Consider the following 12,401-nt stretch of genomic DNA (forward strand, 5'->3'; position numbering starts at 1 on the left):
TGGGTGAATAGGGCAGTCAGGTATACACCATTTGTAAAATGCCCTTATTAAAAATGGTTGCAGGTGTCATATCATTTGAGATTTCCTTCCATTAAGCCATCAGAAGAACCAAAATGGCTCCTTACAGCTTAACATTCTAAATGCTAATAAATCAAAAAGTATCACTTGCATCAAGGTTTGGGAATGTTTACGTATACATCTGTGAATTTTTCTTTTTCATAACAGGTCAGCTCATGTTTTAGGTTAATATGTCCTTTAAGTGCCTATATAATGCCAGTGCTCAAGACTGTTAAATTTCCATTGAATGCTAAACTTTCAAAAATTTTAATTCAAGCCATGTATAACTACATAGTAAACTGCTACATCAAGGGAATTCCAGTCTCATAGAGCCCTTAGTTTGTTTATATATAGCCCTTTATCAAATGACATGCCTAACTTCACATTAACAGGTCTGAAATGTTCACCTGATAACTAAAGAGGAGGTATTGTTTCAATTGCCTTTTCATGGATGTACAGAACATGAACAAAAAAAAAAGAGAGAACCCTATTTTAAAGCCTTGTAGAGTGCATATTCTAAGAATTCCATGACGGAATATATAACTGAGCCAGCAAATCAAAGCAGGCATCACAGCGAAAAAGGCAGAAGACCTTTTACTTCTGAAAGACAAAATGCAATGCGTCAAGAAGATAAATTAAAAAAAAAACAAAAAAAACTCTGATATCACTTATTCTATGTAACAAAAAATATTGACAAAATTCATTAATAAAAAAAGTGCAAACAAAAGACTTTCCTTTTCTCCATTTTATGTTAGCTGCCGGAGTCCCGCTGATAACGATTCAATTCAAAGCCACAATCGAGTTGTGAAAATTTTTCATGTAAGTTGTCCTCATGCACCACGGTGTAAAGAAAAAATCAATACAAATGTGGCAGCCAGTAAAGGAAAATTACGTAAAATAATTCCTTGAAAATGGTGGACATCCAGGGAGATGAATCTTAGTTGGACAAAGGAAAAGGAGACAAGTCTTTGCACTGTCTGTAAATATCTCTTAAAAGGTTTTGGCAATTCTTTGTTTTATTTTTTATTTTATTTTTTTTTTCTTTAAATTATAAATGTTGGAATTCAGTAGAAAAAGGTAGCTTTGATTTGCATGTTTATTTGTTAGTATTTACAGTCTTTGTTGTTATACCAAGGTGTACGATTTTGTGTAGGGATTGCTTCCTTTTAAATGGCCTCTAGAGTCCAGCAGTGATTCTTGAGAACTGCTTATTTTAGCGGCCTGTCCTAATTCTGTTCCCTCCCGAGGAGGTAATGGTGCTGCAGCGCTAGGCTGCCATGCCTGTAACTCTCTGGTTGATGGGTTTTCCGTGGGTATTGGTTCAAGAACAGTTGGTCGCTTCAGGGACCGACTTTTCTGAGGTTCCAAGCAAGGCTGCCCCAAGCCCACGTCTCTGCTAGTTCCTGAAGCACCTCGATTTAATAAAAAGTCCATTCTAAGGTAAGGTGGCAAGTTCATCACATCACCTTGCAAAGAAAGAGAAGGCAAGCAAAAATGTTATTAGTTTCATATTAAGCAAGGAAAATATTCAACGTAAATATAAGAACAAGTAGAAAAATGTTTCCATTTCTGCCTACTAGCTATCTCTGGTTTGGGGGGATAGTACTCTTAAAGGAACAGTAACATCAAAAAATAAATGTTTTAGGGTAAGGTCACACTGTGAGATTCAGGGAGATTTAGTTACCCGGCTACTAATCGTCTCTTCTTTGGGGCAAATAATTTCCCCGAACTGCTTCCCCCTGTTACAATGAAAAACCACTTGCGGCATGGCACTCGCGGCGCTTCTTTTTCCGAATGGTCCAAAGTTTCCTCATGAACGAAGGGCCATGAGTGCCATGCCGCAGACGTTTTTTCATTGTAGCAGGCGGAAGACAGGGGGAAGCAGTTCCGGGAGATTAGTCGCCCCAATGAAGAGGCGATTAGTCACTGGGCGACTAAATCTCCCCCCGAATCTCACAGTGTGACCTTACCCTTAAAGGAGACATATAGGATAAATGAAAAAACCCTAATTTTGTAGGCAATTATAAGTAATATATGGTGTTGCTTTTACATGGTGCTAAAAATTTATATTACATCTTTAAAAATAGCCCCTTTATTGGAGCTCCCTATAGATGTTCTCAGGTCCCTCTCTGTGTTTCAAATGAGGGGTGGGCGTGTCCCTGCCAGAAGCACAGTAGGAGGGGGACAGCCAATCACAGCCCTGCAGTCACACAAGCACAGACAGGCTTCTGTTCCCTATCAGGTCCTGCTAGCTGCTGATTGGTTCCTGTCCTAGAGTGCAGTGAGTTGAGAGCTGCTGGCTCCCCTGCACAGCCTGGGAATTCAGGGAGCAGGAAGTAGAAGAGAAGGGAGGGATTATTATGGTTTTTTGCAGAAATATTCAATAAATCAGCCTGAAACACTACTTTTTTAAGCACATATCCTCTCTACTAAAAGACTTAGTTAATAATCACCTGTGACATTTTGAACAGACAAACAGTAATCATTTATTCTTACAACAGAAAAAAACCTGTATTACTTCATTGTTTATGCTTCTGGAGGGCCGTCATAATAAAAACACGTAGTCCTAGGATTATGGGCTAATTTTTAGCACTAAATTCTGTTAATTGGGGGCCTTGTGTCACAGGTTACCCTTAAAGTTTTACCTACTCAATTAGACTCAATCAAGTCGGCTCAGTTCAAGAAAGGAAGCCATATACATGTTGGCATGGTTGAAACAGCATCTACTCCTCTTTACTTCTTCATCTGCCAATCCACCATGAAGTGGCCTACAGGGTATATTAACAGATGAAAATGCTATACTTGCCCAGTTCCTGAACCAACCAAACACTATGGACCTATTTATCCTAGGTGAAATATATGCACAAAGTTGCATGAAATAAGGAAAACATATACGAATTAGGATATTCTTTTCAGGTAAGTAAGGGTCTTTTCTCCACATTTCTTTTAGCTGCTTTAGTGTATGAGAGAGGGCTCAGAAGGTCATCATTCTGGAAGGTGCTTGAAACTTCATTCTAACGCTGTTATATAAAAAATGGTGTTCTTTTGATTGCAATGGCTTTGTCATGGACAGCACATGCTATCAGCTTTAAAGATGGTCAGTGGAAATTCATTTTTCAGTGGAAATTCATTTTTCATTATAGTTGTTATATTTAATCAAACGGACATGTATTTTGAAGCTTAGTGGACCTGTTTCCAGTGCTAACTGAATTTTCATCCAAGTGCCACTGGGTATAACTCAGTTTGGTACTTAAAAATAACGAGAAAGGAGACAGGAGAGGTGGAAAATAATGTACAAGGGAGCCTTGTTAAGAGACTATGTGCTCATCCTACTGAATGAAAGGAGATGTATTTGTCTTGTTCTGTTGCTAATTTGTTAAAGAACAATGAAGTTGAGGGATCTTGCTTTTCAGGCTAAGCTTTATTAGGTTTGTGCTATGGTCCAATGCCTCAGGCTCTAATTACCGCATTTTACCAGTGCTGACATCTTATCACCGAGGAGCGTAAAACCTTTCAACTATCTTAGTCCTGCAGAAGAGCAACTTTCAATAATTTATGTGTTAAAACCCAATTAGCAAGAAAAAGAGTAGTAAACGAGGGCCTGTTTGTGATGCAAGATACGGATAAATAGCTGAACAGAAGACACTTCATTTCTTGTCACAACAGAAAATTCATCTTGGGAGTTATGAATAAACGTGGTCAAGTAGGTATCAGTCTAGCCACCCAAACCAGTCAGCACAAGGTGCAGTGCAATTAGATAATGAGATCGAATAATGATTGGTTGACATTCAAGGATTTATTCAACTGTTTTTTTTCTATAGTTTTACGGGAAAAATGATTATAGAGCTGCAAACATATCCTCAAGAAGAAAGAATGTAAGTGGAACCTAATAGTGTCACAACCTTTGCAGCCCAATTACATCTCACATAAAATTTCCAGTGAGTTGAATGCATGGACGTATGGCACAAGGCTTATTATGTGTACTGGGCCCCCCAAATCCTTGATGTTTGGCCCATAATTCAAAAACAGCACTTTAAATCCAGATGCAATCACATTGTGTTTATTTACACCATAATATTTTCTATGGAACATTTCTCTAGTAGGACCTTGACTTGACATGACCCAAAACCGCTCCCTGGACTCCTCTTCACCTTCCTCCCTGAACCTGGTCATGGGATAGTGCTGGGGCCCTGAGGCTGCCCTAGGCCCCCCAGTCTGATGCTGATTTTGCCAACAAGTGTTCATGCTCAAATTGTGCTGAGTCAACAACAGCCTCCTTGGTCAGATCACTCTGCAGTGGAAAAGGCCCAAAAAGTTCACAGTTGGAGGTAAAATGACCCTCATTCATCGGTAGGGATTATTGGCATCTATTATGACTAATGCAATTTACCAGACTTTAAATGTATACATCTCTTGTTAAAGGGGTCACTAACACACACACACAATATATTATAAAAATATTAAGCCAACAGCATCATAGACGGCTTTATCCGCCTGCAGCGTTTAGGCATTTGGGGGGGGGGGTTATTTATCTAAATCCAAATTTAACTGATTATTTAAATATAAAAAGTAAACTAGAATCCACAATTTGACCTTATTTATTATTAAAAAAAGCATGATTTATTTGAATCGGGTAAAAACTTGATAAAATCAAGCAAAACCCCATACGATTTTTCTGAAGTTTTTCCCGATGTGATCGATTTTTTTCTCGCTATTTCCTGAATAGCCCGAATTTTTGGGATTTTTGTCTGAAAAGGTTGGTGTAACAGAGTGAGGTGCTGCAGGCTGACCAGCTGTGTTTGATTAGCCTCAGGTGGCTTATCAGTAGTCCTTAAAACCCAGGCTGGTCAGTCTCACAGGATCTCTAAGGGCAGGGGCACATGGGCAGATTCGTGGGGAAATTTATTCGCCTCTTCTGCAGGGTGCCAATGCACTCCCGTCGCTTCGATTTCAGAAGTAGCCAGAAGTTGCCTCACGAGGAAACTTCGGAAGACTTTGGAAATAGAAGCGCCGCAAATGGATCGGCGCCGGCGTTTTCCCATTATTGCAGGCGGAAGGCAGTTCGCAGAAGCGGAGATTAGTCGCCAGGTGACTAAATCTCCCCGAAACTGCCTGTGTGCCCCTGCTCTAAGGGCTGAACTTCATGGTGCGTCTTCATCAGACCTTATATTCACCGCATCCACTTCCTCTCATCGTGTCGGATCTTATGAAGATGCACCGTGGAGTTCAGCCCTAACTGGGAGAGACACACAGAGAGGGTCTGGGATCCTGACCTTAGGGATCCTATGTGCCTGTACACACACATGGTCACCTCAACAAGGTCTGTCATTCTGCTGTTTTATTGTTATTGAACTGATACTGCTGCTGAAAGCTATTTTTGTTGTTCGGAAAGAAAAACTGCCTTTTATTTTGAACCTGTTTGCTGTTGGCTTTTCTTAAAGAGACTTTTGCTGTCCTGACGTTTACTCTTTGGCACTTGTCATAGTTGAATTTTCGGGCTAATTCCAGCTTAGACCACAGAAACTTCCAAATAAGATAGGGACCTCTGCCATTGACTTAAATACAACCTCAGCAGGTCTGAGATGCCAGATTGTCGGATTCAGACTTTTTGCTGCATCAGACTTTAATAAATCTCGAAAAATTAGAGTTTTGCACCAAAAATCCCGACCGGAGTTTAGTAAATAAGTATTTATTTTATTTACATCGAACTTTATTTTTCTGCTACTAGCCTGACAAATTGTGAAGTTCATTTAATGATCTATATACTTAAAATTCCCCTTTTTATTCTTCTGTTCTGTATTTTAATGAAACAACGATATTAAAAAGACAAAATAAAAATGAAAGTGGCAGGCTGTGTTGTTCCTGCTTTTGGAGAAATATACCTTCCATCATCTTATAATGAGCTCTATGCTTGCTTTTTATTGTAGGATAAGCAGTCATTTGGGTAAGTGAGGGAAAGCAGTAGAACAGTTTATGAGTTACAGCGAGTGATCACAAGATATTGCACAGGGAGTCATTTCACCAAGGTTGGGCTTGCATTTGGAATATCTAATATTTCTCAGTTTACTCAATGTGTCAAAATTTAGCCATTAGCCGTTTAGAGTTAAAGTAAAACATTTTAGGTTACAGCTTTAAAAAAAAAAAAAAGGAACAGCAATTGGGGCTGTTTATGAATAAAACCCATTCATTTAATAAAGCTTTTTTCTTACTGCGGCAGAGAAACGCACAAAAAAAGGAAATGATAAAATTTGACTTTCCGCTCAAATCTATGACTATAATTCTAGAAATATATATTTTTTAAAAATTATTGTAAGAACTTCAAAAAAAAAAAAAACAGGGATTACAGTCATTCAAAAATAAATGTCAAAACAAGCGTCGGTTTTATTATTACAGAGAAAAAGGAAATCAAGAGAATTATTTGCTTTAAATTGAGCCTATGGGAGACGGCCTTCCTGTAAGTTGGATCTTTCTGGATTTTGCAGATAAATGATCCCATACCTGTAATGTAAATTATGGAGCCAATTTAACTAGAACTGTAAATTCCAAAGATTTTAGATGTTTTTTTTTAAAACTGGCACACGGGGAGAAGGGTTTGACTGACCTTCCAGATACCAGGGAAATTCTTGGGCAAAGAGGATTCCCTTTACCAGAACCACCAAGCACCCATTATTCTTTTTGTCCCATCCCATCCCAATAGCAATTATGTTTACAAATAATTTTAAGGTGCTTGAAGATTTTCTATTAACAGATACTAGAAATTCGCTTAGAGCAATATTTAATATTATTTTACAAAAAAAGTGGACATTTAGGGTGACATACCCTTTAAAGCTGACAGTTAATTCTGGGAGTCACTGTGCTTTTCAATGTTGGGAATCACTGTGATATTTGGTGCTGGGAGTCCATGACATTCAATGGTGAGAGTGACTGTGCCATTTAATGTGGTTTGTCACTTTGTCTTTTAATGCTGTGGTTTGCGTTACCTTTAAATGTTGGAAGTTACATTGGTTTTTAATACTGGGTGTCATTCTGCCTTGTTCAGAGCATCGAGGGATTTCGATGGTTCTACTGGCCACAGTTAGAAGCAGACGGTGAAGCACAAAGAGTGTAAATCCATCTGCACTTTAGCAGGAAACGGAAATATTCTGAATAAATAATAACAAACTGATAGAAGAGCAACAACACGGCGTTTGGTTTCCAAATCAAACTGAACATCTTCATATATTTTTTAAAAAACAGGCAGGGGAGGTAGAGCTATTGTTGCAACCAGTGAAATGTGAAATTCAGGCATTACTATCTCATTACTCAGCAACAGATGCAATTACTTCAGCCTTTCAGTATAGTGTTACCGGCACATGAATCCAAGTGCTTCCAGATATTCCAAAAGTCCAAGCATGGGAATCTTTTAAGGGTAAAGCCAACTTAAAGGGGTTGTTCACCTTCCAACACTTTTTCCAGTTCGGTTGGTTTCAGATTGTTGACTAGAAATAAAAACTTTTTCCAAATACTTTCTATTTTTCTAATATTGAAGTGTAAAGTGTAATTTTTCACCTTCTAAAGCAGCTCTGAGGGGGGGGGGTCGCGACTCTTTAACTTTCCTATGGGCAGATTATTAAGATTATAAAGGGTCGAATAGTAAATTCGAATTTTTTTTGCTGTCAAAATCAAGATTGTATAGATGATTGTATAGATGATTGTATTGATGAATGTATCTATGATTGTATAGATCAGGCATGCCAAAAGTGCGGCTCCATGATGATTTTTTTCCATGGCTGCAGCCAAAATCAGTGGTGTGCGATCTGTTGGGGAGGGGGGCCCTGCGGGGGTGCGGACCCTGGTTCAATTGCACCCCCTGCTCCCCCGGTAGTTACGCCACTGTGTGCTGCTTATGAATGGTTCTCACTTGTATTACTATATTTGTACACTTTAATCTAAGCTTTATAATGTACATCTGATCAAAAACAAAGACTCATTTATACGGTGTTGCAGAATAATAGGCGGTTCGGGCACAGGGTTCATCCAAACAAACATTCTTTATACTACAGATACAGTACAGCTTGCCAAGTGCTTGTGGGTATCCTGTGTCTGATTCTTTGCCATTTCTGTTATTTATAGAGAACTTCAGTAAGAAAGAGTGAGCCTGTCTACAGGCAACTTAATACTCCTTTAAATACCACATGGGGCATCACAGTTTGTAATTTAAGAGACGTGCTATACAGGTCAGGGGAACTCTGTGACCATATAAAGGCACAAGGCTGAGTTATACAGAGAACGCTGAGAATCACTCATCTATTATAAGAGATATTGTACCCCCTACTGTAAATGATAAGGATATGAGAAGTCACTGAGGGGTTCTGTGACCATATAAAGGCACAAGGCTGCAGGCTGAGTTATACAGGGAACTCTGAGTATCACTCATGTATTATAAGGGATAATGTCCCCCTACTGTAAATGATAAGGATATTAGAAGCCACTGAGGGGGTCTGTGACCATATAAAGGCACAAGGCTGCAGGCTGAGTTATACAGGGAACTCTGAGTATCACTCATGTATTATAAGGGATAATGTACCCCCTACTGTAATTAAATTATAAGGATATTAGAAGTTGCGCTTCAAAATTGTCACGCGCATAAAATTGTAGCGGATCAAAATTATTTTGACACCCATTGACTTTTCTTTGAATCGAAACGCCACAGATTCTGCCATCTAATTTTAAATTAGTATAATACCTATGTTCAGTGTGTCATGTGACAAAAGCAACATCACAAAGTTATATAATTTTTGTATTAGATAATCTTATATTGTAAAATATAAGGGTGTCATAAATCATCAAGAAGTACAACAGCGTGTGTATTTTTTATTATAATACACAAGTTTCAGCGAGTCATGTCACCGCAGACTGATGACATCAATAAGCACCATTTATAAGGATATTATTTAGAGGCTAGTCAGGGCTCTTGTACAGGTATGGGATGCGTTATCCAGAAACCCATATCCAGAAAGCTCTGAATTATGGAAGATCCATCTCCCATTGATTCTATTTTATCAAAATAATCCAAATCTTTTAAAATGATTTCCTTTTTCTCTGTAATAATAAACAGTAGCTTGTACTTGATCCAAAACTCAGATATAATTAATCTTTATTGGAGGCAAAACCAGCCTTTTGGATTATTTATTTAATGTTTATATGATTTTCTAGTAGATTTAAAGTATGGAGATCCAGATTACAGAAAGAATCATTATCCGGAAAGCCCCAGGTCCCAAGCATTCTGGATATAAAGTACCGTACCTGTATATAGTTATACTCTCAATCTCTAATGTTACTCTCACTTTAAATATTAGGACAACTGCAATCATTTTTTATACCCTGTCAGCAAGGTAGGCACCAAAGACAATTAAATTACACCAGCATGAAATTAAAATGTGCTTTTCTTAATCCAACTGCAGTTTAAAAGGAGAAGGAAAACGGCGTGACTTGATGCAAAAACACACTACTTTCCTTCACGTTGGCCAATTTGATGGTTGGTTGCTTTCCTGAGATGTGAAGAAGCTTTATTGCTTTGGTGCACAAACAGGACTTTTTTTTATTAACAAGATACAGTATATATAAACATTGCTATTGGGGAGCTAAAATCATTGGCAGATTGTTATAATTGGAGGAATCGCTCAGGGCTAGTGATGGGCGATTTTATTCACCCGGCGCAAATTTGCTGCGAATTTGCACGATTCGCAGCTAGCGAATAAATTTGAGAATTTGGCGATGAAAAACATTTGGCGCCGGCTTCAAAATCGCCATTTTTTTGCAAATTTTGTTGGAATTTTGCGAAATTCACGGACGAAGCGGAACGGGACAAATTCGCCCATCACTACTCATGGCACAAACGCATGGGGGCATATTTACTTAAGGTCGAATATCGAGGGTTAATTAACCCTCGATATTCGACTGCCGAAATTGAAATCCTTCGACTTCGATATATCGATGTTGAAGGATTTACCGCAATTCGTTCAATCGATTTTACTCCATCGATCGAACAATTTTTCTTCGACCAAAAAAAGATAGCAAAGCCTATGGGGACCTTCCCCATAGGCTAACATTGACTTCGGTAGGTTTTAGGTGACGAACTAGGGGGTCGAAGGTTTTTTTTAAAGAGACAGTACTTCGACTATCGAATGGTCGAATAGTCTAACGATTTTTAGTTCGAATCGTCGAAGGTCGAAGTAGCCCATTCGATGGTCGAAGTAACCATAAAAAACATTCCAAATTCAAAGTTTTTTTTCCTCTATTCCTTCACTCGAGCTACAGTAAGTAAATGGGCCCCATGGTGTTAACCATTTTACATCTAATAGTTAAAATAAATGTCATAGTGCAGAGAGGGTTTCTGGCACAGCCCCCACCCCAGCTCCATTGAATGGAAAAAAAAACAAATAAAAGGACATATTTTGTCGATATTTCCAGTGTATATAACAGGCCTGTGCAAACTGTAACCTTCAAATGTGCAGGGCCACGAGCTGGAAAGCTCTTCTTGTCTGGCTTCAGCCCTGGATAACAGATAAGTTTAATCAATCTTTCTCTAATTTCAAAGAGCCTCTCTCTGAGAAACGGACTCTGAGTATAGAAGCTATGGGGGAACATGGGAGACCATGTTATATGTTGTTCTGACATTTTTTTCTACAGCAGGTAAATTACTGATGTACAAAAACTTTTGTATTTTAATAAAGTACCCCTTGTTGGAAAATATGAGGATATTAGAAGTAACCTCAGAGTTCCATGACCTGTATAAACAGGGCCACCATTAGAAATGCAGATCCTGCCTACTCCATATCACAAGACCACACAGACATCAGACAAAAGTAACCCCCCCCCACACAAGTTATAAAAAGCTATTGATGTTCAGGGCCCCCTTATAAGTTAAAAAAAAAAACATTGGCGCCAGGGCCCCCCATAAAAGTTTTTTTTTTAAAAGCATTGGTGACGGCCCCCCTTACAAGTAAAAAAAAATCGGGGCCCCAAAAAATATTTTTTAAAAAAACATTGGTGGCAGGGGCCTAGAGAATATTAAAATAATGCATTGGTGGCCAGGGGATTAAAAAAAACAAAAAATTGGTGTTCAGTAGAATTAAAGTCATGGCTTCAGGACTTCAACTTCGCCTCCTTTCGTAACTTTGGCTCTTTTTGCTGCTTCAGGACTTAAATTTCGGCTGTTTTCGTGACTTCAGGTCTTTTCGCAGCTTCGGGAGTTTAGCTTCAGCTGTTTTCGTGGTTTCGGGTCTTTTCGCCGCTTCGGGACTTCGGCTTTTTAGCACTTCAGCATTTCGGCTGTTGGGAACTTCAAAAATGGCCGCAAAGCTTCGGCTCTCACAAGGGGGGCCCGGCTTTTTCAAAAGTGCAGCACTGCCGGGCCTCCATTCATGCCTGGGCCCAGGACACTTGTCCCCCCTGTCCCCCCTGATGGCGGCCCTGTGTATAACAGCACTCGGCCTTTGGCTTCTATTATCCTTATATTTTAAATAGGGGGTACTTTATTCACTATATAATTTCATTGCAGTGGGAATATAAACTATGTGTGTCCTTAAAGAACAGAACCACTAGATGTTGATAGGAACCTTCCTGCAGGATGTGTGTGCCCCTGGGGCATATGTAGTGGATGAGCATTAGGTACCAGTAATTTAATGTCCTGTCTGGCAATGTAGGGTCATTAACAGCATTAGAGTCAAGATGTCTGGGCAAGGTTTATTTGGGTGTTTAATGCAATGGGCATACTTGTATGTGCCCCTTAAAATAGTTCACTTTTACAAACTGTATCAGAAAGTGAACATCAAATATATATTGTTCACTTTTTCAGGGTTAGTGGCTCTTTAATCTGGGCATTTTCTTAAAATGGCAGGCTGGATAAGTAAACCTTTAAAATAATTGAGTAATTGTTGTAACAAAATTCATTCATATTAACAGTACATGTATCCCTTAATATCTTGGAATAAAAACGAAACAAATAATGAATGTAAATAACAAAAGTGCTTAGAATAGCACCCTCATCAATTTTACATTCACTTATTTTAAAGGTTCACTTATCCTTTAAAGGAAAACTATACCCCCAAAATGAAAACTTAAGCAACAGATAGTTTACATCATATTAAGTGTCATATTAAAGAATCTTATCAAATTGGTATATATATTTAAGTAAATCTTGCCCTTTTACATCTCTTGCCTTGAGCCACCATTTTGTGATGGTCTGTGTGCTGCCTCAGAGATCACCTGACCAGAAATACTACAACTCTAACTGTAACAGGAAGAAGTGTGGAAGCAAAAGACACAACTCTGCCTGTTAATTGGCGCATGTGACCTAACAA

At 38.7% G+C, this 12,401-nt stretch overlaps 1 protein-coding gene across 1 annotated transcript in view; it reads right to left on the bottom strand.

Moving 5' to 3' along the window:
• Positions 1-561: 561 nt before the first annotated feature.
• LOC108708870 (Down syndrome cell adhesion molecule homolog) overlaps positions 562-12,401 on the bottom strand; it is a 199,659-nt gene continuing 187,819 nt past the window's right edge. Inside the window, exon 32 of the mRNA XM_041583437.1 lies at positions 562-1,523. Coding sequence (XP_041439371.1) covers positions 1,183-1,523 — 341 coding nt within the window. The 3' untranslated portion in view covers positions 562-1,182. The remainder of the gene's footprint in view (positions 1,524-12,401) is intronic.

The sequence above is a fragment of the Xenopus laevis genome, chromosome 2S, assembly GCF_017654675.1.
Source record: "Xenopus laevis strain J_2021 chromosome 2S, Xenopus_laevis_v10.1, whole genome shotgun sequence".
NCBI lineage: Eukaryota > Metazoa > Chordata > Amphibia > Anura > Pipidae > Xenopus > Xenopus laevis.